Source organism: Diceros bicornis, chromosome 34, assembly GCF_020826845.1.
Source record: "Diceros bicornis minor isolate mBicDic1 chromosome 34, mDicBic1.mat.cur, whole genome shotgun sequence".
Taxonomy (NCBI): Eukaryota; Metazoa; Chordata; class Mammalia; order Perissodactyla; family Rhinocerotidae; genus Diceros; species Diceros bicornis.
This window is the reverse complement of record NC_080773.1, coordinates 9,624,539-9,648,427: the sequence shown is the minus strand read 5'-3', so window position 1 is coordinate 9,648,427 and position 23,889 is coordinate 9,624,539. Positions and strand designations below refer to the sequence as shown.

Below are 23,889 nucleotides of genomic sequence, written 5' to 3'. Positions count from 1 at the left end.
TTAAGATGTCAATACTACCAGATGAAATCTACAGATTCACCACAATCCTTACCAAAATTCCAACAGCTTTCTTGCAGAAATGGAAAAGCTGATCTTTAAATTCAAGTGAAATTTCAAGGGGCCCCCAATAGCCAAAACAATCTTGAAAAATAAGAATAAAGTTGGGGGACTCACAATTCCTGACTTTGAAACTTACTACAAAACTCCAGTTATTAACACAGAATGGTACTGGCATAAAGACAGTCGTAGACCAAATGGAACACAATAGAGAGCCCAGGAAAAAACTCTCACATACATGATGAATTGATTTTTGACGAGGGTGCCAAGATCATTCAGTGAGGAAAGGACAGTCTTTTCAACAGTGTTGGGAAAATAGATATTCACATGAAAAAGAAAGAAGTTGGAACCTTACCTTTACATCAACTACAAAAATTAATTCAAAATTCACCAAAGACCTAAACATAAAAGCTAAAAATATAAAACTTTTAGAAGAACATATAGGGAGAAAGTTTCATGACATTGGATTTGGCAATGATTTCTTGGATATGACACCAAAAGTACAGGTAACAAAATAAAAAATAGATAAATTGGACCTGATAAAAATTAAGAACTTTTGTGCATCAAAGGACACTATCAAGAAAGCAAAATGACAACCTAGAGAATAGGAGAGAATATTTGCAAATCACATATCTGACAAGGAATTAACACCCAGAATGTTTAAAGAACTTCTACAACTCGACAACAAAAAACCCCAAAAACCCCAGTGCAAAAATGGGCAAAAGACTTGAACAGACATTTCTCTATAGAAGATATATAAATGGGCAATAAGCACATGAAAAGATACTCAACACTATTAGTCAATTAGTGAAATGTAAATCAAACCCACAATGAGGTATCACTTCACATCTACTATGCTAGCTATTAAAAAATGGTAAGTGTTGATGAGGATGTGGAGAGACTGATATGATCCAGCAATTCCACTCTTAGATATATATACAAAAGAATTCAAAGCAGGGACTTCAATGGATATGTATTTGTACACCAATGTTCATAGAAGAGTTATTCACATTAGCAAAAGGTGGTAACAACACAAATGTCTATCAACAGATGAATGGATAAATAAAAATGTGGTATATACATAGAATGGAGTACTATTCAGCCATCAAAAGGAATGAAAATTTGATATATGCTACAACATGGATGACCTTGAAAATATTGTGCTTAGTGAAATAAGCCACACACAGGACAAACACTGTACGATTTCACTTATATGAGGTACTTAGAAAAGGCAAGTTCACAGAGACAGAAAGTAGAATAAAAGTTACCAGGGACTAGGGGTAAGGGGTAAGGAGTAGTTATTGTTTAATGGGTACAGAGTTTATGTTGGGGATGATGAAAACGTTTTGGGTATAGGTAGTGGTGATGGTTACACATGGGGTGAATGTAACGTCACTGAATGGTACACTTTAAAATGGTTTCAGTTACAAATATTATGTTACATATATTTTACCACAATAAAAAATACAAAGTATTCTAGTCAGATATAATAACTGAGTATTAAAATGTTATAAATGTGACATATATAGTAAGTATAAGAAAAAAAGCATAAAAAATTACACAGACAAATCCACTTTTATATCCAGAGATTTCAATAATCCTATCAAATAACTGATAGTACAAGTAGACAGAAAACCAGTAAAAATCTTAGATAATACTGCTACGGTCTGAAGGTTTGTGTCCCCCCAGAATTCATGTGTTGAAATCTTAACCCCCCAAAAGTGATGGTATTAGTAGATGGGGCCTTTGGGAGGTGGGATAGCTCCACGAGGGTGGAGCTCTTGTGAATGGGATTAGTGCCTTACAAAAGAAATCCCACAGAGCTCCCTAGACCTTTCCGTGTGAGGGTACAAGAAGTCGGCCACCCCAAAGAGGGCCCTCACCTCATCATGCTGGCTCCCTGATCTTGGACTTTCAGCCTCCAGAACTGTGAGCAATAAATTTCTGCTGCTTAGAAGCCACCCAGTCTGTGGTATTTTGTTATAGCTGCCCAAACGGACTAAGACAATACTATCAACCAACTTGATATAATTGATATTTACAGAACTCTCCAGCCAATAGCAGAGGAACATACAAATTTCCATGAACATGGAACATTTACCAAGATAGTCAAAATATTGGTCCATAGGACAAGAGTTAATAAATTTTAAAAAGATTTAAGTCATTATGTCCTCTGACCATAATGTAATTAAACTAGAAATAAATAACAGAATGATATCTTAAAAATCTCCAAACATTTAGAATTTAAATAATATACTTTTTAATAACCCATGGATCCCAGAAGTATTAAAAAGGAAATTACAAAATATTTTCCAACAACCAATCATGATTTAAAAAAAAAAATCTTGGCAAACTAAAAATAGAAGGGAAGTTCTTCAGTCTAATAAAGACATCTACCAAAAAAAAAAAAAAAACCCTACAGGCAACACCAGTCTTAATGATGAAAGTCTGACTGCTTTCCCCCTAAAATCAGAACAAGGTATAAATTTCTGATCACACCACTCTTATTCTTATTTTAATTTGAATCCTAGCCACTGTAATAAGGCAAGACAGGAAATGAAATGCATACAGATTGGAATACAGGAAATAAAACTGTCCTCATCTTCAGGTGACATGATGGTCTATGCATTAGGTTGCTGTGGCTGTCATTACAAAACACCACCAACTGGGTAGCTTAAACAACAGAAATCTATTTTCTCCCTGTTCTAGAGATCGGAGATCTAAGACCAAGGTGCCAGCAGGTTTGATTTCTCCCAAGATCTCTTCCCTTGGCTTGCAGATAGCTGCCTTCTTGCTGTGTCCTAAGGCCTTTTCTCTGTGCACGTGCATCCTCCATGTGCTTCTCTCTGTATGACCTAATCTCCTCTTCTTACAAGGACACCAGTCAGATTGGGTTAGGGTCCACCCTAACAGCCTCATTTTAACTCAATTACCTCTTTAAGGGCCTTATCTCCAAATACAGTCACATTCTAAGATTCTGGGGGTTAGCACTACAACATATGAATTTTGGGGAAACACAATTCAGTTCGTAATAGTCTATGTCAAAAGTCCCAAGGAATTGACAATAATACTATTAAACCTAATAAGTGAGTTCGGCAAAGCTGCAGGATATAAGATCAACACAAAAACTAATAGCATTTCCGTATACTAACAACAAACTTGTGGACACTGAAATCAAAAACACAGTCCCATTTGCAATCACTCCAAAGATATGAAATACTTAGGTAGAAATCTCATAAAACACGTGCAAGATCTGTGTGCTAAAAATTACAAAATAATGGGGCTGGCCCAGTGTCATAGTGGTTAAGTTCATGTGCTCTGCTTTGGCGGCCCAGGATTCACAGGTTCAGATCCCAGGTGCAGACCGCCGCACCGCTTGTCAAAGCCATGCTGTGGCGGCGTCCCATATAAAGTAGAGGAAGATGGGCACGGATTTTAGCCCAGGGCCAATCTTCCTCAGCAAAAAGAGGAAGATTGGCAATGGATGTTAGCTCAGGGCTGGTCTTCCTCAAAAAAAAAAAAAAGAAAAAAGAAAAAAGAAAAAAAATTTACAAAATACTATTGAAATATATCAAAGAAGATCTAAATAAATGGACAGACGATGCATTCATGGATTGGAAGAATAAACATAGTAAAAATGTCAATTCTTCCTGAAGTGACCCATAGCTTTAGCACAATTCCTATCAAAATCCCAGAAAGATTTTTTGTAGATAGAAACACACTTATTCTAAAATGTACATGGAAAGTAAAGGACCTTGAATAGCTAAAACAATTTTGAAAAAGAATACAGTGTGTTTTAAAATGCAGGTTTTATTATTATTCAGAACTGCTGAGATTTCCCTTTAGGCATGGAGTGTAGGGGCGGAGAGCAAGGAGAATACCATGATTGTGAGCTAAGCAGACAGTAAACTTAGGAAAGGTAATAGGATCCCTAATATCAGGGAGAAGAAAAGCAATAAATCTCCTGTGTCCGATTTGTGCTTTAGGAGAGGCAATCCATGGACGTTGCTGGGTGGGAGTTTTAGTGTCTGGGATGAAGTTGTCTCTGGCGCTGGGGACAAAGGCATCTCCAGCAGTGAGCTCCTGGGCCAGGGCGACATCATCCGGGAGGAGGCACTGTGTATCCTCTTTAAATGGTACCCACTCTAGTTGATGTGGGTCTTGTGTTTATGACTCTACAGTATTATTTTGAGGCTAAGGAGCTGGAGTTCCAGCATAGCCGTAGGCAGGCCCTTTAATTTGGCCAATTATCATGTGCCTTTTGCCTCAGTTGTTGGTTTGGTTGGTGACAGACAAGCTGACAAGATGTTTGGGTTAGAGGGCTTGTATTAGCCAAGCCTGATGGCTTGTAGGCCTACCCATTTATCATGGCTGGTTGAAACAATGGCTTATTCGAAGGATTTGGGCCTCTGGATTACAGACCAATGAAAGCACCCAGACCAGTAGAAATAATACTAACAGTCAATAGGACGGTGTGCAGTTATGCCTGATGGTTTCTTTTGTTTTCTTTTTTGGTGAAAGTTTAGGTTCAAATAGGTCCCCTATGTGATGACCAATTGCCCAGCCAATGGGACAATCTATGGTTAATGGGTCCCAGGAGAGTATGTACCTTGATCTGGCCTCTAGCCCTTATGATAGGGATGGGGAAAAGACAATTTATAAAGATAGATTAAGGCCTAGGGCAAGATAGAGACCTATTTAGGGGTCCATTTGTTGGACTAGATTTAAAAAGGAATTGTGGGGCTGGCCCGGTGGCGCAAGCGGTTAAGTGCGTGCGCTCCAATTCGGCAGCCCGAGGTTCACCGGTTTGGATCTCGGGCGCGCACCGACGCACCGCTTGTCAAGCAATGCTGTGGCGGTGTCCCACATAAAGTAGAGGAAGATGGGCACGGATGTTAGCCCAGGGCCAATCTTCCTCAGCAAAAAAGAGGAGGATTGGCATCAGATGTTAGCTCAGGGCTGATCCTCCTCCAAAAACAAAAAATAAAAAAAATAAATAAATAAAATAAAAAGGAATTGTTTGAGGAGATCATTATGTCTCTCAATTAGACTGGCTATCTGGGATCTATCAGGGACATAAAAGTTCTACTGAATAGCTTTACCAAGAACCTAGCATTGTGTATTCTGGGAACTGAAATGTGTGCCTTGGTTATTATCAGTAGTGTCTATAACTCTAAAGGGAATAAGGTGTGTCCTGGCAAGGTCTTGTATTGTGGCCTTAATATATGTAGAGACAGGTGATTTTGATTTATACATCTTTGAAGCAAGAGATTCCCAGTTTTTTACCCTGAAGGGGACAACTCTTAGGCAACGGCCCAACAGTTGGTAATAAATGAAGAGATGGGGCCATTTGTTGGCCACAACATCCAATGCTAAAACGACTGCCTGAAGTTCTGCCAATTGTGTTGACCCATGGGTCCCATCCTTTATCAGGGACATCCTGGCTAAGGGGTGAAAAGTAGCAACTTTCCATTGATTAACAAAAAGAAAATTAAATCCATCCAGTTTATGATGGTTGGCAGTGCTATTCGTATAGTCTATGAACTCAAAATTGCTGTTCATTCAGTTAATCCCAAGGGACTCCCCAACTAGCCAAGGGATCTGGAAGAGGAGTGACCTCCTCCAGCACTATGGCATCTGGCAAGGGACTGAGGAAAGGTGATGCCACCCCCTCCTGCAGGTGGAATATACCAGAGTCCAGATCTGGCTCCATCTTGCATTACGGAGGTCTCAGTAGCCATGCCAAGCTTGTGGGGTGATGTTTCCATGACCCAAAGCATAATTGGTAGCTGGGTATTGGGGGTCACAGGTCCAAGGTCTGTGAGAGCCTCTGTTTGCAGGACAACCCAGTATGTAGTCAGTCATTTTGTTTCAATAAGGGTAGCATGGGGCCAAGAGGGGCTTTTCTTCATCAGAAGCTCTTGGGCAACTTATGGCTGTCATAGGTGGTCCAGAGACTCCAGGACACACAAGAAGAGGTTGTCACAGACTCAATAGTGAAACAGCCTCTGAGGACACTAACATATGTGCCTGTTGATTTTAATTTCACAGAGTTTAGAGTCTTTTTTGGAGGGACCCCATTTAAGGGGAATCACCCTACCCAATGTTAAGGGTTACATGATGATAAGGGTTATATAACCACAACAAACAGGACAGTGTAGTATTGGTGCAGGGATAAACACATAGGTCAATAGAACAGAATGAGAACCCAGAAATCGACCCAAATGGACCACATGATTTTTGACAAACCAACAAAATCAAGTAGAGGAAGGCAGGGAAGCCTTTTCAACAAATAATGCTGGAGCAATTCTACATCCATAGGCAAAGGATATGAACATCAATCTAACCTCATACCTTAAAAACGAACTCAAAAGGGATCACAGACTGAAATATAAAATGTAAAAGTACAAAACATGTAGAAGGACATATAGGAAAAAATTGTCAGGACTGGAGGCTAGGTGAAGCCTAGGTAAACACATTAAACAAAAGAAAAGGATCTTGGCTTCCACATTTAAAAACCAGGAAGAGAAAAGCAAAGAAAGTAGAAAAAAAATATATAATAAAAATCTAAATGGAAATCAATGAAGTACACAGAATAAACTGTAGAGAAAGTCAGTGAAACCAAAAGCCTTAGGAATAATAAAACAGATGAATCTCTAGCCAAGATTTATCAAAATAAAAAGAGGAAATACACAAATTACCAATATCAGGAATGAGACAGGAGACAACGCTGCAGATGATACAAATATCGAAAGAGAATAAGGGAAAATCATGAGCCTATTTATACCAACAAATGGATAACTTAAAGGAAATGGACAAATTCCTTTAAAGACACGAATGACTAAAGCTCACATACAAAAAAATAGATAACCTGTATAATCTTATATCTATTAAAGAAATTAAATTGGAATTAGAAAGCTTTGCAAAAAGCAAACTTCAGGCTTAAACGCGTCAGTGGTGAATTTTACCAAACATTCAGAGAAGAAACCATACCAATTCTATACAAACTATTCCAAAAAATTGAAAATTAGGAAATGCTTCCCAACTTACTCTGTGAAGTTAACATTATACTGATACCAAAACCAGACAAAAGTAGTACAAGAAAATCATAGACCAATATCCTTCATTAACACAGGTGCAGAACCCCAACAACATTTTAGCATATCAAACCCAACGATATATAAAAAGGATAACATATCAAGAAAAAGTAGAGTTTATCCCAGAAATGCAAGGTTTGATATTTGAAAATACATGTAACTCACCATTAAAAGACTAAAAAAGGTAAAACATACAATTGTAGTAGGAGAGGCTCTAAGGTGGTCCCCCAAACCCCTACTTCCCAGTATTCTCATCCAGGTGTACCCCTCCCACATTTTATCAGAGTTGATCTATGTGAACCATATAATATGGCAAAGGTAGGGGCATATCACCTCCAATTTTAGGCGATAGACACTGGTTTCCTTCTTCAGTGCACTCACTTGCTCTTGGATCACTTGCTATATTTGAGAGAATCCATGCGACGAGCATCCCTATGGAGAGACCCATGTGGCAAGGAACTGAGGTTTCCTGTCAACAGCCATGGGAAAGAGCTTGGAATCGAATCTTCCAGCCTCGGGCAAGTCTTCAGAGACTGCAGCCCCAGGAGACGGCTTGACTGCAACTTCATGGGGGATCTTGAGCCATAACTGCCTACCTAAGCTGCTCCCAGATTAATGTGATTTTCTAAAAAATGTAAACAAATGTATAGTAACAGAAAGCAGATAAGTGGTTTCCTGAAAACGAGTGGGTAGGGAGGGAGAGATTACAAAGGGCACAAGGAAATCTTTAATTTCATAGGTATAAACATGTATCAAATTGTACATGTTAAATATGTGTAGTAGACTTTAATAAGGTTGTTTTTTTGAAAAAAAGTTAATAGATACTCAAAACTCATTGTTCCCTAATTATTTTACTACATTTTAGTATTATCTATGCTTTACAGGTTATTTACAACTCTTGTATCTGTATGGTGGAAACAGAATACAGTGGTGTGCTACTGCACAGCTTTTCCCAACTTCACATTCAGAAACACCATGCTGTAGCTTGAAATTGGCTGTGTGGTAAACATTACAACTCAGAGCTTGATTTATTGTGTCATTGGCTGTGAAGATTTAAGAAAGCAGAGAGTATGTTAATAATTCAGATTAAACTTAAAAACGTGTCTATATTTTCCACTGGAAACAGCACAAAAGTTTGAGGAAATATTCTTTCAGTATTCAAAAATCATTACCCCATTAAGTGAATAAGTTGGTTCATTGACATCACTGATGAATGACTGAAGTTCCCACAATTTTTTTTGCTGTTTCATTGTATTTTTTGTTAATGAACATAGAAATATCAACTAACATTTATCTTAACAATAGGCAAAAGATATGAATGGACGTATCACCAAAGAAGATATATGGGTGGCAAATGAACACATTAAAAAAATGCTCAAAATCATGACTCATTAGAGAAATGCAAGGTAAAATCACAGAGATTCTACTACTGCATGCCTATTAGAATGGCACACATTAAAAACACTGATCAGAGCAATTATCGGTGAGTATATGGAAGAACTGAACTCTTACTCACTGCTGGGAGGAATGTAACATGGAATAACCACTTTAGAACACAACTTGGCAGTTTCCAAAAATTTTAAATATTCACTTACCCTGTGACAAAGGCGTTGCACTCCTAGATATTAACACAAGAGAAATAAAAGCATAGGCCCATATGAAGACCTGCACATTCATGGTCATAGTAGCTTAATTTGGACTAGTCAGAAACCCATACATCATTTAACAGAAGAAAGGGATAAAAAATTGTGGTGCATTTGAGTCAGGATTCGGGGAGAGGGTAGAGTAGAAAGCACCAGGAATTCGTCTCCTCACCTAGACGACAACTGTACTAGCAGAATACGTCTGATATAACTATTTTGGAACTCTGGAGTCTATTCAAAGGCTTACAAATTTCAGAGGAAGGCTTAGACAATAAATTGAAATTAATTTTGGTCAATTTCAGCCCTTAGCACTGTAGCAGCTACCCATCCCCCCACCTCCTTGCCCTGTAGCAGGCAGCTGTGTGTGTGTCCCTGGAGCAGCTTGCATGCAGGTTGTGGAAGTCAGGGTGAGATCCTCTTCAGATATTGAGGATCTCTTTTCTGATCTGCTTATTGCTTCTAACTGCAAAAGTGACAACACAGAAGTGGGCAGCCATTTGTGAAACCCTCGTCCCATTATTGCAAGCCCCTCCCTCTCCAGCTGAAGCAACTTCCAGGGGATTTAAGGCACCAGCACATTTTTTCCTCTTCATTTTTCTCTTTTTCTCCTTTGGAAGCCAAATATTTAGGACTAAGACATTCCAAAGCAACCACATATATGGGGAATTTAGAAAGTCACTTCACATGGAAAGGCACAGACTCAGAGATGACCTGAGAAGACCTTAAGTTTATACCTCAGGCTGATCCCCAACACAGAGAGCTTACAATAAAAAAAATTTTTTTAAATAAATACAAACAGCAAACCCTGGGGAAAGTGGAGACTCTGATTTCCAGAGTTACCACATTATTAGATTCAAATGTCCAGTGTTCAACAAAAATCACAAGGCATGCAAAGAAACAGGAAAGAATGGCCTATTTACAGGAAACAAAATAAATCATCAGAAATTGTCCCTTAAAAAGACCTGATGCAGATCTAATAAAGACTTTAAAACAACGATCTTATATATGATCAAAGAACTGAAGGAAGACATGAGAAAGTCAAGAATGATGTATGAACAAAATGGAAATACTCACAAGAGATAGAAAACATAAAGAGAAACAAAAAATAAATTCTGAAGCTAAAATTACCATAACTGAAACAAAAAAATCACCAGATTTGAGAAGACAGAAGAATCATTGAACTTCAAGGTAGGAAAATTAAAAGAAAAAAGATGGAAGAAAGGGGAACAGAATATAAGGCATCTCTGGGACACCTTCAAGAAAAACAACATACACGTTGTGGGAGTCCCAGAAGGAAGAGAGAGATAACTTGAAGAATTAATGGCCGAAAACTTCCCAAATTTGATAAAAGAGGAACATAAACATCCAAGAAGCACAATGAACTCCAAGAAGAATGAACTCAGAGACCTGAACCAGGACAGATTACAAACTGTCAAAAGACAGAGACAAACAAAGAATCTTGAAAGGAACAAGAGAGAAGTGACTTGTCATACACAAATAAAATACTCAAAAGATTATCCACAGATTTTTCATCAGAAACCTTGGAAGCCAGAAGGCAGTAGGATGTTATGTTCAAAGTGCTGAAAGAAAAAAACTGCTAACCAAGAATCCTATATCAGCAAAATTGTCTTTCATAAATGAGGGATAAGTTAAGAAATTCCCAGGTAAACAAAAGCTAATGGAGTTTGCTACCACTAGGCCTGCCCAGCAAGAAATGCTAAAGGGAGTCCTTCAAGTTGAAATGAATGGACTTTAGACTAACTTAAAGCCATATGAAGGAATAAAGATCTCTGATAAAGGTAAATATGTGGGCAATTTTAAAAACTACTATTATTGTAACTGTGGTTTGTAACTCCATTTTTTGATTTCTACATGATTTAAGAAACCTAATGCATTACAAAACAATTAGTCTATGTTTATATAGTCTAGTTTTTATACAGTCAAGTTTTATATAGTCTAGTAAGTTTTTGAACATACACGGTATAAAGATGTAATTTTGTGACATCAATAACTGAAAGTGTTGGGGACAAAACTGTATAAGAATCGAGTTTTTGTATGTTTTGAAGTTAGGTATAAATTCAAATTAGAGTGTTATAATTTTAGGATGCTTAATATAATCCTCATGGTAACCATGAAAATAGCTATAGAACATACACAAAAGGAAATGAGAAGGGAATTAAAACATTACATGTTAAAAAAAATCAAAACCAAAAGAAGACAGTAATACAGGAAGTGGGGGACAAAAAAGCTATAAGGGATATCGAAAACAAACAGCAAAATGACAGAAGTAAATCCCTCCTTATCATTAATTATTTTAAATGTAAATAAACTCTCCAATCAAAAAACAGAGATTGACAGCATGGATTTTAAAAAATTGATCCAACTATGCTGTCTACAGAAATTAACTTTATATCCAAAGACACAAGTAGGTTTAAAGTGAAAGGATGGAAAACATATTCAATGCAAATAACAACCAAAGAGTGTAAGGATGGCTATACTAATATCAGACATAACAGATTTTAAATCAAAAAACATTGAGACAAAGAACTACATTTTTGTACAGTAATAAAAGATTCTGTACAACAAGAAGATATAATAATTATAAACATTTATGCACCTAATAACAGACCAAGAAAAAATATGAAGCAAAAATTTACAGAATCGAAGGAAGAAATAGACAGTTCTACAACAATAGTTGGAGACTTCAAAACACTACTCTCAATAATGGCTAGAACAACTAGACAAAAAATCAATAAGGAAGAGGACTTGAGTAATACAATAAACCCATTAGATCTAACAGAAATGTACAGAATACTCTGCCCAACAATAGCAGAAAACACATTCTTCTCAAATGCACATGAGTCATCTCCATGATAGACCATGTTAGGCCAAAAATTAATAGATTTTTAAAAAATAGATATTACATAAAGTATCTTCTACAACTTTAACAGGATCAAGTTAGAAATTGATAACAAAAGGCAAACTGGAAAATTCACAAATTTGTGAAAATTAAACAACACACTCTTAATCAACGGAACAAAGAAATCACAAAAAATATTACAAAATACTTAGAGATAAAGAAAAAGCAACATACCAAAACATGAGATACAGCAAAAGCAGTATAGAGAAAGAAGCTTACAGCTTTAAAGTTTATATTACAAAAGAAGAAAGATCTCAAATCAACAACCTAACTTTACAACTTAAGGAACTAGAAAAAGAACAAGCTAAACCAAAAGCTAGAAGAAGGAAAGAAATAATAAAGATCAGGGATAAATAAATAGATAAATAAATAAGAAACTAGAAAAACAATAGAGAAAAAACAACAAAACAAGATGGTTTTTCAAAAAGATTAATAAAATTGACAAAAATTTACCTAGAATGACTAAGAAAAAAGAGAGAAGACTCAAATTACTAAAATCAGAAATAAAAGTAGGAACATTACTACTGATTCTATAGAAATAAAAAGGATTACAAGAGTAGTGTGAACAAGTGTATGCAAAAAATTGGATAACCTGGATGAAACAGACAAATTCCTAGAAACACAAAACCTATCAAGACTGAATCACGAAGAAAGAAAATATCTGAATAAACCTATAACTAGTAAGGATAATGAATGAGTAATCAAAAACCTCCCAACAACAAACAAAGCTCTGGACCTGATGGCTTTATTGGTGAATTCTACCAAACATTTTAGGAAGAAATAACACTAATCCTTGTCAAAATTTTCCAAAAACTTGAAGAAAAGAGAACTTTTCCTAATTTGTTTGCCCTGATACCAAAGTCAGGAAAAGATACTATGAGAAAAGAAAAGTACAGTCCAATATCCCTTATGAACACTGATGCAAATATCCTTAACAAAATATTAGCAAACAGAATTCAGCAGCATATTGAAAGGATTAAACACCATGTTCAAGTGGGATTTATTCCTGGAAGGTAAGGATGGTTCAACATATGAAAATCAATCAATGTAACACACCACATTAACAGAATAAAGGGAAAAAAAACATATGATCATCTCAATTGATGCAGAAAAATCATTTGACAAAATTCAACACCCTTTCATGATAAAAACACTCAACAAACTAGGAATAGAAAGAAAATACCTCAACATGATAAAAGCCATATATGAAAAACCCACAGCTAACATCATATTCAGTGATGAAAGACTGAAAGCTTTTCAATCAGAAATAAGGAAAGGATGCTCACTTTCACCACTTCTATTCCACATAATACTGGAAGTCCTGGCCAGAACGAATAGGCAAGAAAAAGAAATAAAAGGCATCCAAATTGGAAAGGAGGAAGTAGAATTATCTTTGTTTACAGATGATATGATCTTATATGTAAAAACCCTCAAGATTCCACGAAATTATGGTTAGAATTAATAAATCAATTCAACAAAGTAGGATAAAAAACAAACACAGAAAAATCAGTTGCATTTCTATACTCTAACAATGAACAGTCTGAGTAGGAAATTATGAAAACAATTCCTTTTACAACAGCATCAATAAGAATAAAGTACTTAGAAATTAACCAAGGAGGTGAAAACTTGTACTATAAAAACTACAAAACATTAATGAAAGAAATTAAAGAAAGAAGACAAATTAATGGAAACACATCCCATGTTCATGGATTGGATGACTGAGTATTATTAAGATGTTTGCACTATCCAAAGCCATCTACAGATTTCATGCAATCCCTATCAAAATCCCAATGACACTTTTTTGCAGAAACAGAAAAATCTATCCTAAAATTCATATGGAATCACAGGGGACTCTGAATAGTTAAAACAATCTTGAAAAAGAAGCTCAATGTCGGAGGACTCAAGTTCCCTGATTTCAAATCTTACTACACAGCTCCATTAAAGAAAACAGTCAGGCACTGACATAAAGACAGATGTATAGACCAATGGAATAGAATAGAGAGCCCAGAAATAAATCCTCACATATATGGACAAATGATTTTTGACAAGGGTGCTAATATCAATCAATGGGAAAACTGGATATCCACATGCAAAAGAATGAAGTTGGACCCTTACCTAACACCATTTACAAAAATTAATTCAAAATGGATCAGAGACCTAAATGTAAGACCTAAAACTATAAAACTCTTAGAAGGAAACATAGGGTAAAACCTTCATGACATTGAATTTGTCAATGATTTCTTGGATATGACACCAAAGGCACAGGCAACAAAAGAAAAAATAGATAAAATGGACCTCATAAAAGTTAAAAACTTTTGTGCATCAAAGGACACTATCAACAGAGTAAAAAGGCAACCCACAAAATGGGAGAAAATATCTGCAAATCACACATCTGATAAGGAGTTAATATCCAGAATATATAGAGAACTCCTAAAACTCAACAATAACAAAAACCAAACAACCCAATTTAAAAATGGAGAAAAGATTTGAATAGACATTTCTCTAAAGAAGACATACAAATGACCAATAAGCACATGAAATGATGGTCACCATCAAGAATCAGTAGGGAAATACAAATCAAAACCACAATAAGATACCACTTCACACCCATCAGAATAGATACCATCCAAAAAACAAAAACAAAACAGAAAAAAACAAGTGTTGGTGAGAAGGTAGAAAAATTAGAACCCTTAGATACTGTTGGTGGGAATGTAAGATGCTGCAGCCACTGTGGAAAACAGAATGGAGGCTCCTCAAAAAATTAAAAATATAATTACAATATGAACCAGTAATTCCACTTCCAGGTATACACCCAAAAGAACAGAAAGCAGGGTCTCAATGAGATATTTGTGCATCCATGTGCATAGCAGCATGATTCACAATAGCCAAAGAGTGGAAGAAAACCAAGTATCCACTGACAGATGAATGAATAAGCAAAAAATGGCATACACATACAATGGCATACTATTCAGCCTTGAAAAGGAAGGAAATTCTGACATATGCTACAACGTGGATGAACCTTGATGACATTATGCTAAGTGAAATAAGCTAGTCACAAAAAGACAAGATACTATATGATTCCATTTATATCAGGTACCTAGAGTAGTCAAATTCAGAGACAGAAAGTAGAATAGTGGTTTCCGGGGGTTTGGGGAGGGAGGAATTGGGAGTTATTATTTAATGTGTAGAGTTTCAGTTTTACAAGATGAAAAGAGTTCTGCAGATGAATGGTGGTGATGGTTGTACAATATGAATGTACTTAATACCACTGAACTGTACACTTAAAGATGGTTAAGATGGTAAATTTTATGTGTATTTCACCAGAATTTTTTTTAATTTAAAAAATAAAGCATAAACAAATTGTGGTGGATTCATTCAACAGAGCACTACTCAGCAGTAAAAGGAATGAAATATTCATACACACAGCATGGATGATTCTCAAGAAAATTATGATGTATGCAATAGACCAAAAATAGAGTATAAATACTTTATGATTCCAATTGTATAAAATTCTGGGAAAGGCAAACAAATGCATAGAGAAAAAAAGGTAATTCAATGGATTCCTTGGGATGTGGCTAGTGGTTTCCTGGGGAAGGCAAGGAGGGATAGTAAAGGGGCACGAGGTAGCTTTGTGGGTGATGGAGATGTTCATTATCATAATTGTGATGCTGGTTCCCTGAGTGTATGCATATTTTAAAACTTATCAACTTGTACACATCAAATATGTACAGTCAATTACTGCATGGCAGTTATATCTCAACAAAGCATTAAAAGAAGTTGTTGCGCATAAAAATCTGATCTCCACTCATTTTAGAAACTAGAAGATTTGGCAACCCTATATTGACTCTACTCTCTCTCTCCTCATGCTTCAGCAGCAAAGATCTCTGGCTATGTCACAAATGCTACATCCTTGGAGTACAAGATCTACCTTGTCTCAGTCCCCATTTCTCTGCAGCAATGGCCTTGAGATGAATAGTGCAGTGAGCCTACAGTAATCCACAAAATCTTTAGATTATCTGCTCTGCCAGTGACCTTAGTCATAGGACAGAGATCTGGAGGTCCTAAGAATTTCTACAAAGTCTAAATCCTGCACAGTCACACTCAAGGGAACATCTGTGGATGCACTGTTAGAACAGGAATATTCCCTCTAGTTTGCTGCAATCTCATCTGCTCACTGTTATCACCTCCAGTGTTTCTGTACAAATTGTGGTCCCATCTGGGCCCAGTAAGTCTTATAGAGACACCTGTATACCGAACATTAGACTTCAAGGCGTACAGCTCTTTGGCAAGTACCAGGTAAACAGTGTCCACTAAACAGTGCTAGGGAATATGAGGCATCCCCTGGAAACAAGGGGCCTGATTCAGGCTGCTCCCAGATGCTCTGAAGGTTGTCACAACTGCCCCTTCCTCAGGGTAATCTCTGGTCCATGAGAATTCATGCCATTCAGACCACATTAGGCCCACAAAGCCCTACAATCTTCCCTAGGAAGCCTTGAGTAGCAACACAAACAAGGCCAAATCTGGACTGAGAGCTGTTCTCTGCCATCCTGCTGTTCCCTCTGAGGCAAATTTGGAGACCCCGTTAGTTTGGTAGACCTTAATTCGGTTCCCAACCCACTCCACACAGTGGTCAGAACACAGAAGATTAAAGGTGGCTTTATCAATAAGACCCTTATCACCCAAACCAGAGCAATGTAGAGTAGATAATTGTTGGGATGTGTAACGTGCAGACTGGATAAATCCACGAAGAGCACCATATGAGATCCACATCATTGAAAAAGGGAAACCTTCTCTGCCAGCAGAACCCAGCTCAAGACTTCATGGCCAAAGATGGGTCAGGTCCACAGCTAAGCCAATCACATGGGAGGGGATGACATCTTCCTATGGCCTCAGGCTACTCACGATTCCCTCTTGGAAAGAGAGAACAGAGATCTGTCTTCTCTGAGCACAGGGAGTGGCTGACACACACTCTGGAGACCTACCAGTGGGTAGAGCTGAGCTGGCTTCTCCTACAAACACTAGTAGTGACAAAACTCTGGAAAAGTTCATGTCAGAAAATGCAACTTCACTCCTGAAAGCTCCCAACATATCTAGCATTGGTAGGGAATCTCCCCAGTGTGGACACTTGGATAAACCAGGTTCAACTTCTGGCTTATGGCTCCCTCATAAAGACTACTCTCAGAGCTTATCTCTAGTGTGTGTTGTGTTGAAGGAGGGGGGAACACATTCTCTGTACTCCTTTGTCTAGTGTGAATTTTCTGATGCCGAATGAGGGTAGGCTTTTGGCTGAAGGCTTTTCCACATTCGTTGCATGTATACGGCCTATCTGGTTTGTGAACTTTCTGGTGCTGCCTCAGATTAGACCTTTGTCTGAAGGTTTTCCCACATTCGAGGCACTCATAAGGCCGTTCACCGGTGTGAAGTCTCCGATGGTTATTGAGGCTGGAGCTTTGGTTAAAAAATTTCCCACATTCAGGGCACTGATAAGGCCGTTCACCAGTGTGAAGTCTCCGATGGCTGTTGAGGCTGGAGCTTTGGCTAAACAATTTCCCACATTCCGTGCACTCATAAGGCCGTTCACCAGTGTGGACTCTCTGATGTTTCATGAGGTCAGAGCTTCGGCTGAAGGCTTTCCCACATTCACTGCACCCAAAAGGCCGTTCACCAGTGTGAACAATCTGATGCTGAATGAGACTGGCGATGTGGCTGAAGAATTTCCCACATTCATTGCACTTATAAGGTCTTTCTCCAGTGTGCACTCTCCAATGTTTAATCAGGCTGGAGTTGCAGTTGAAGGATTTCCCACATTCACTGCACTCGTGAGCGCTCTTCCCAGTATGAACCCTCTTGTGATGAATGAGGTTGGAGCGTTGGCTAAAGAACTTCCCACATTCGTTGCACTCGTAAGGCTTCTCACCAGTGTGAACCCTCTTATGTTGAATGAGGTTGGAGCTTCGGCTGAAGAACTTCCCACATTCGCTGCACACATGAGGGCTCTCACCCGTGTGAACTCTCTGGTGTTTAATGAGACTGGAGTGTTGGCTGAAGAATTTCCCACATTCACAGCACTCATAAGGCTTTCCTCTATTGTGCTCTCTCTGGTGTTGAAAGAGGCCAGCAGCATGGCTAAAGAATATCCCACATCTGCTGCACTCGTACGGCCTTTCTCCAGTGTGTGTTCTCTGGGGCTGCACAAGTGTGGGTTTGTCACTGAAAGTGTTCCCAAGTTCACTGCACTTGTTACGGCTTTGCACAGTGTGAAGATCCTCTACACCGTTGGTGCTCTGGTGTGGCCCCTCCACACTGTGAGTGACCTGATGCTGGAGAAAGCTGGATCTGGCCACAAAGTCCTTCCCACCCTCCCTGACTGTGAAAGGTTTCTTTGATGTGTCTTCTCTACAGCTCTTCAAAAGCAAGGCCCCACCTTCCTCCCTTCTGATGGGCTTCTCTACATTCTCCTGCATCTGTTGCTGGTGAAGGTTTGGATTGGACCCAAATTCTCTTCCATACGCCTCACACACATAAGGTTTATGCCCGGGATGTGTCACCTGGTGCTCAGCCAGGTGCAAAATGTCTTTCAAGTGTAGGCCACACAGGTCACAGGGGTAGTCCTTCTGGGTGGACAGAGCTGCCTTGGGATTCCTGTCCTGTGACACTCTTTCTACAGAAATACTATGTTCAGAAGGTGATTCCTCACCCTCCGTTCCACGGCAAAAATCTGAAAGCAGAGAAATGCTGGTAAAGATCATGTTACCTCTGATAGAAGGAAATAGCCCCATCACAAATGCATGTCTGACCCAGGAATGAGTCTCTGGAATTGTTGGCATGATGATAAGCCTGAGCTCAGGGTAAGGAACGGTCTGCTCTGCAGTACTGTGCCTGGTAAGGTCACAAAACAGGGGAGGCCTTACCAAGACCAAGGACACAAGGATGACATACAGTACTGGGCAGAAACGCAGTGTCACTTCTGCTAGTAACACACAAGACCTGTGCAGAAGGATGTGTCTAGGCCCAGGAAAATCTGAGTGCCACTGGGTAGCTAGCGTTCAAGGATTATTATAGAAATGGGCACATCTCACGACATATTAAGTGTAGGTCCACATTGAAAGGGCTGCAGAGGGAGCTGTGGAAAGAGTGAGACACGGAGGCCAAAAAGGTGGGGCACAGCCGGGGGCCCCAAGTTGGAGTAGAAATACCAAGTGGACAATGTGTGAAAAATGGGAAGAAAAAGTGGAAGAGACACAGCCATTGGCTTTGGCACCGAAACAACGATGAACATGAGAAAAGCTGCAGGTAGGATTTGAAGGCACTAGTGATGTTACATACTCCCCTCATCTCCCACTTACCAGAACCATGCCCACCATACAACCCTCTTGCCATGGCTGAAGTCATGTCCACTCTGTCAGGCACCCAGGGCTCTGCCCCCAGCTCCAGCTGGGCAACTACGTGGGACCTGAAAGATGTCAGTCCTAAGGGAAAGACAGGGCAGGTAAGTGGCCAGCACTTGCCCAGGTGAACTAGCCCACGACAGACCATAGGAGAGACAATGAAACACTACAAAAAGAACACACGAGGGAGGTCTGGCAGGAACATCCCAGGGGTCACGGCAGGGAGTAAGCACATCAGTGCCTAGAATTCCTGGCAGTCAGGCTTCAGGAAAAGCTAAAGGAAAGGAGCAGAACAGAACTGTCACAGATCCAGATAATCACCCAGGATGGGAGGGGCCCAGAAGACAGGACTTATTGGGCTGACTGCAAGACTTCTCGTTCTGGACCCTTCCCTGCAAGGCTTCGGGGCAGTAGGTGTTGGGGCTGCTCAGGGAGAGGATGGGACAGTGCACACAGCTCAGCCCTGGAGCCCACAGCACATGTACAGGAAAGGGGGGAAGGAAGCAGAGCCCAAGGTCTGGCCGTAGGAAGCAAAGAGCAGCCTCTTGGTAAAAGTGGACAGGCAGAAATGAGCTCAGGACACCCGGGTGGGTGTAAGGGCCTTACCCAGCGAGGCTATCAGTGCAAAGTTCTCCAGCATTACGTCGCAGTACAGGAGTCTCTGAGCCTCATCAAGGAGCCCCCACTCCTCCTGGGAGAAGTAAATGGTCACGTCCTCAAAGGTCACACAGCCCTGCCATGATGGGGACAGTTCATTCCATGATCAGCTTCTCTCCTCAGGACCCCCTGTCTGTCCCCTGCTCACCTTCCTCCCCGGCTCTCAACTCAGAGGAGACCCCCGGCCCTGGTTCCAGTGGCACCTCCTCGGTTCTCCTGCTTCACATGACTGTGGTCAGCCCATAGCATCAATAGGCAGCTGGGCAGAGAGACACCAGCTAAGCTCTGAGCCTGAAGTACAGGACCTGCCCCCTCTTCTGTGGGCCCTCTCCTCTAGTGTCACCAACGTCATGCTTCCCAGATACAAACAAAGGTGGGCTCAATCTTCTTCCTTCATGCGCAGTACCAGGGCCCTGGGGACAATAGCTCACACTCACTCCCATATGCATCTCTTTTTGGACTGCACCTTTGTCAAACTCTGGACCTCACCACTGCATCCCCACTGTCGCTGTCCCCTCTCCCCATCCCAGCCCACATCATAACCATCTCCATGGACCCCACATGTTACTCTGCACATGGAATCCAGAGAGTTCTTGGCAAATACAACCATGATCTCATCCTGCCCCAGACCTTGGGTGGCTCCCACTGCCACGGGAAACACCCACCCAACATCCAGAACCACACCCAGATACCAGACACCTGTGGCCATCTTCTATGCTATACATTCTGTCCCTTCGTCTGTCACACTCATTCAAAAGCCAACCCCTCTGGTCCTCCTACCTCCACTCACCCAGGGTTGAGTGGCTCTCCCAAGTGACTCCATCTGCCCCTGAGCTAATTCCCCAGCCCAGCTGAAAATCCCCAGCTCCATTAAGGGTCACCACAAAGGCCTGGTGAGAACGCAGACGGGCAAATGAGCACCAGCCCAGGACTCCCTGTAACATTACCTCCGTTACTACCAAGCCTCAGCATCCCTCTCATATCTACGTCCCCAGGAAAATTTGGCCCCCTGCCAGACCCCTTTTTCCCTACACACAGCCCCCCACCATGACAATTGCTCTTCCCCATCTGTCTTTATGATGCCAAACAAGCCAATCGTGGGGCCTGACCAAGATACTCCCTTCTCAGTCTCAGGCCCCTCCTTCCTCCTTCCCCCTAACATCATTGCCACCGTGACCTGGAGGTTCACACTCCTAAAGCCGACACACTGCTACACTCTTGTACTCACGCCAGATGCCACATTTTGGATGTTTCTAACTGTGGAAATAAATGACCAACCAAATGAGAAAAACAGAGGCTATTTATTCAGAGCTTGCTCTTGCAAGGGAGTCAGCCACTGTCGCTTTTGTTCTGGCCGAGACTCAACAGCAGGGAGAGGAGTGGGAAAGCTTTATAGTGGGAAAAAGGGAAGGTTTCAGGTGTGAGGAGGCTGACTGGAGGCTGTGGCCTGGGGGAGCTGGAGGCAGACTAACTGGAAGCGGGATGTCCTGTGTGATCGCTCGGGGGAGCATGTTTGGCTTTCTCTGGTTGGTCCTAAGCTGGAAGCAGGAACAAAAATTAGAGAGGCTGTCAGTTATGAATCAAGATCGGGTCATTTGGGCTCAGCTGTTAGAGCATTTATTGTTTAACTTCCTGGACTGTCACTAGAGATAGCAATCTGGGTTCCTGGAGTCTCACTTAGAGAGGCTGCCTTCCTGGGTTGTTTACTGAAGATAAGGAGGTTGGTTTCCTGGGCAGGCTGCTGCAGGTTGTGGGCCAGAGTTCTATTTTTATGTAGGATCTGGCCACTGTCCCTCTGTGTATTCAGTCTCCCATAACCAGAACCAAACCGCCCCAGAAGCCCTAAGTGTGTGTCTGGATGCCCACTCGTCAGGTCCACTCAGGGGTCCTGGACATCAGAGCTCAGCACAGTCACAACCTAACGGGTTCTTCCGCAGAAAATTCCTCTACCACCAGCTTCCCTTCTCAGCTGATGGCTCATCCATCCTTCCAGCTGCCTCAGCCAAAAACCACGGAGCCATCCCTTCTCCTTCTCACCTTCCACATCAGAAAATCTGGTCAGCTCAGCTTCAAAGACAGATCCAGAATCCGATCACTTCCACCTTAGCCCCCTGCACCACCCACCCGGACTACTGCCGTAGCCTACTCCTCGGCCCCCTGCCGCCACCCCCACCCCACAGTCAGTTTTCCACTCTGCATCCGTAGGAAGCCCGTTAAGACCTGAGTCAGATCATCTTCCTCCCCTGCTCTAAACCTTATCCGGCTCCCAACGCTCTCAGAACAGAGGCCCAGCTCCTCCCGTGCCTTTCCAGGGCTGACTTGCTCTCTGAACGTCCTCTCACTCTGACCACCCGGCATTTGCACATGCTGGTTCCTGTGCCCAGGAAACCCTCTCTCACCTCATCCCACTAGAGTTCAGAAACGGAACCGCTCTACATAATTCCTGGCCTGGATTCAGGACCCCAGTGGGGGAGTGGCTCCCCTCCAGGGCCCCCAGACTCAAAAGCCAAGACATGGGAAAGGCAGCAAGTCGCACAACAACGCCAATCTTGTATATCTCGGCGCCAGGCACAGGAGGGCAGGGGTCTGAGCGGCTGAGGGCCTGAAGCCCATCCACTCACCTGCGCCGGGTCCATCGGCGCCGCCGCCGCCATCCGAGCCTGGGCACGCAGCGGGCAGCAAGAGGCGGTGACCGAGGCGGGCTCAGCCCCCCGCCCACCTTGCCCTGCCCTGGGCGGGGTGTGACCTCGGGCTGCGGGGCCCCTCCTAGCCTCAGTCTCCGGGTGTACACGGCGCGCGGGCCCGGGGCGCCGCCTCTGCGGCCGCGGAGAGCGCCACAGGGGGTCACGGCTCGTGCCGGCCCGCCCCGCCCACCCAGCCCGGTCCCGGTCCAGATCCCACGGCTCGGGGCGCACAGACCGGCACCGGGAAATGACTAGCTGGACTGAAAGGCAGGAAGTTCCGGCCCCCGCCTCCCCGGCCCTAAGAAACGCCGCTCTCCCGGGCTGTCATTGGCCCAGCGCCCGCCGGTGACGCACAGGCACAGTCCTGGATCCTGTGTTTTCCGTCCTGCGTCCCGCCAGGCTGGCGGCGGCCGGCGGGGAGGAGAGCGAGCCCCGTCGGTCCTCCGTGACATGGGCCGAGCTGCACCGCGAGCATTTCCTGTTAAAGGGGCTGTCCCCAGGCTCGTGTGACCGCCCAGGGCCAGGTCCCGCCCGCCCTCGGAGGTCTGTCAGAGGCCCATTTCTGCCTCTGTGCGCGCAGCCGAGCCCTTCACCTCTCAGACACTCAGGGACCTAGATGCACGTGGAAAAATGAAGATACTACCTAATTTGCGGGGTCTTTGTGTACTAACATGAAATGTTGGTCTAATTCGGTGCTTCTCGAACCAGTAACATCAGCATCACCTGGAAATTTGTTAAAAATGCAAGTTCTTGGTCAAGGATCCAAACCTCGGGACTCAGAAATTCTGAGGGTGGAGCCCAGCCTTCTCTGTGTCAACAAGCCCCCAGGGGACTCCAATTTGAGAAAAGGGATTCTCATTAGATTCCAGTCAATAAAATGGGAAAAGTAATACTACATATCTCATGGTAGGTGACGGCCTGACATATAGTCAAGCTCAATACTTAAGAGCTATTGTTATGATCACGTTACAAGACTCCCACACACACCCTTGTGGGGGCAGGTCAGAGAGGCCTCTCTGCAGGGTCGTTTGGTTATGTGTCAAAACATGAAATACAACGACTCTGTAATTCAGCAAGTAGCCTCGTGGGTAATGATAATTTTTACATGAAAGCACACCTTTTACCATTTGGCTCCTTTATTTTGTTTTATTTTATTTTATTCTTAAAAACACATCATGCAGGAGAGTTTCATACACTACCAGTGGGCCTGTTGGCCAAGGGATGGATTCTTACAGGATTCGTTGGGGAGCACCCGGTAAGGGGACAACAGAAGCGGGCAGCGGAGCCCACATGATTTCAAATTTGTGACGTGATGACACGACATTACTCATCTCTAATTCTCAGGCGTTAAAGAAAAAATTATTCAAGATGCTTGTTAAAGAACTTAATTCAGGGGCACCACAGTGATAGGTTTGGGGACCCCTGCAATAGAAGCTTGCAGTG

At 41.8% G+C, this 23,889-nt stretch overlaps 1 protein-coding gene across 1 annotated transcript; it reads right to left on the bottom strand.

The window, feature by feature from the left end:
* Positions 1 to 12,197: 12,197 nt before the first annotated feature.
* On the bottom strand, positions 12,198 to 22,595 carry ZNF792 (zinc finger protein 792). The gene is made up of 4 exons (XM_058530849.1): positions 22,384 to 22,595; positions 19,712 to 19,838; positions 19,064 to 19,186; positions 12,198 to 18,435 (listed from the first exon to the last, which is right to left on the bottom strand). Exons 1-4 carry the CDS (start codon positions 22,414 to 22,416, stop codon positions 16,808 to 16,810), a joined length of 1,911 nt encoding a protein of 636 aa, XP_058386832.1. The 5' UTR covers positions 22,417 to 22,595; the 3' UTR covers positions 12,198 to 16,807.
* Between the last annotated feature and the right edge of the window lie 1,294 nt (positions 22,596 to 23,889).

Excerpts from the sequence above, each read along its gene's own strand:
- ZNF792 (XM_058530849.1), bottom strand. The coding sequence starts at position 22,416 with ATGGCGGCGGCGGCGCCGATGGACCCGGCGCAG. Across the intron at positions 19,187-19,711 it reads TGCACTGATAGCCTCGCTGG|GACTGACATCTTTCAGGTCC; the intron begins GTAAGGCCCTTA and ends TCTTTCCCTTAG. Across the intron at positions 18,436-19,063 it reads GTATGGTGGGCATGGTTCTG|ATTTTTGCCGTGGAACGGAG; the intron begins GTAAGTGGGAGA and ends CTCTGCTTTCAG.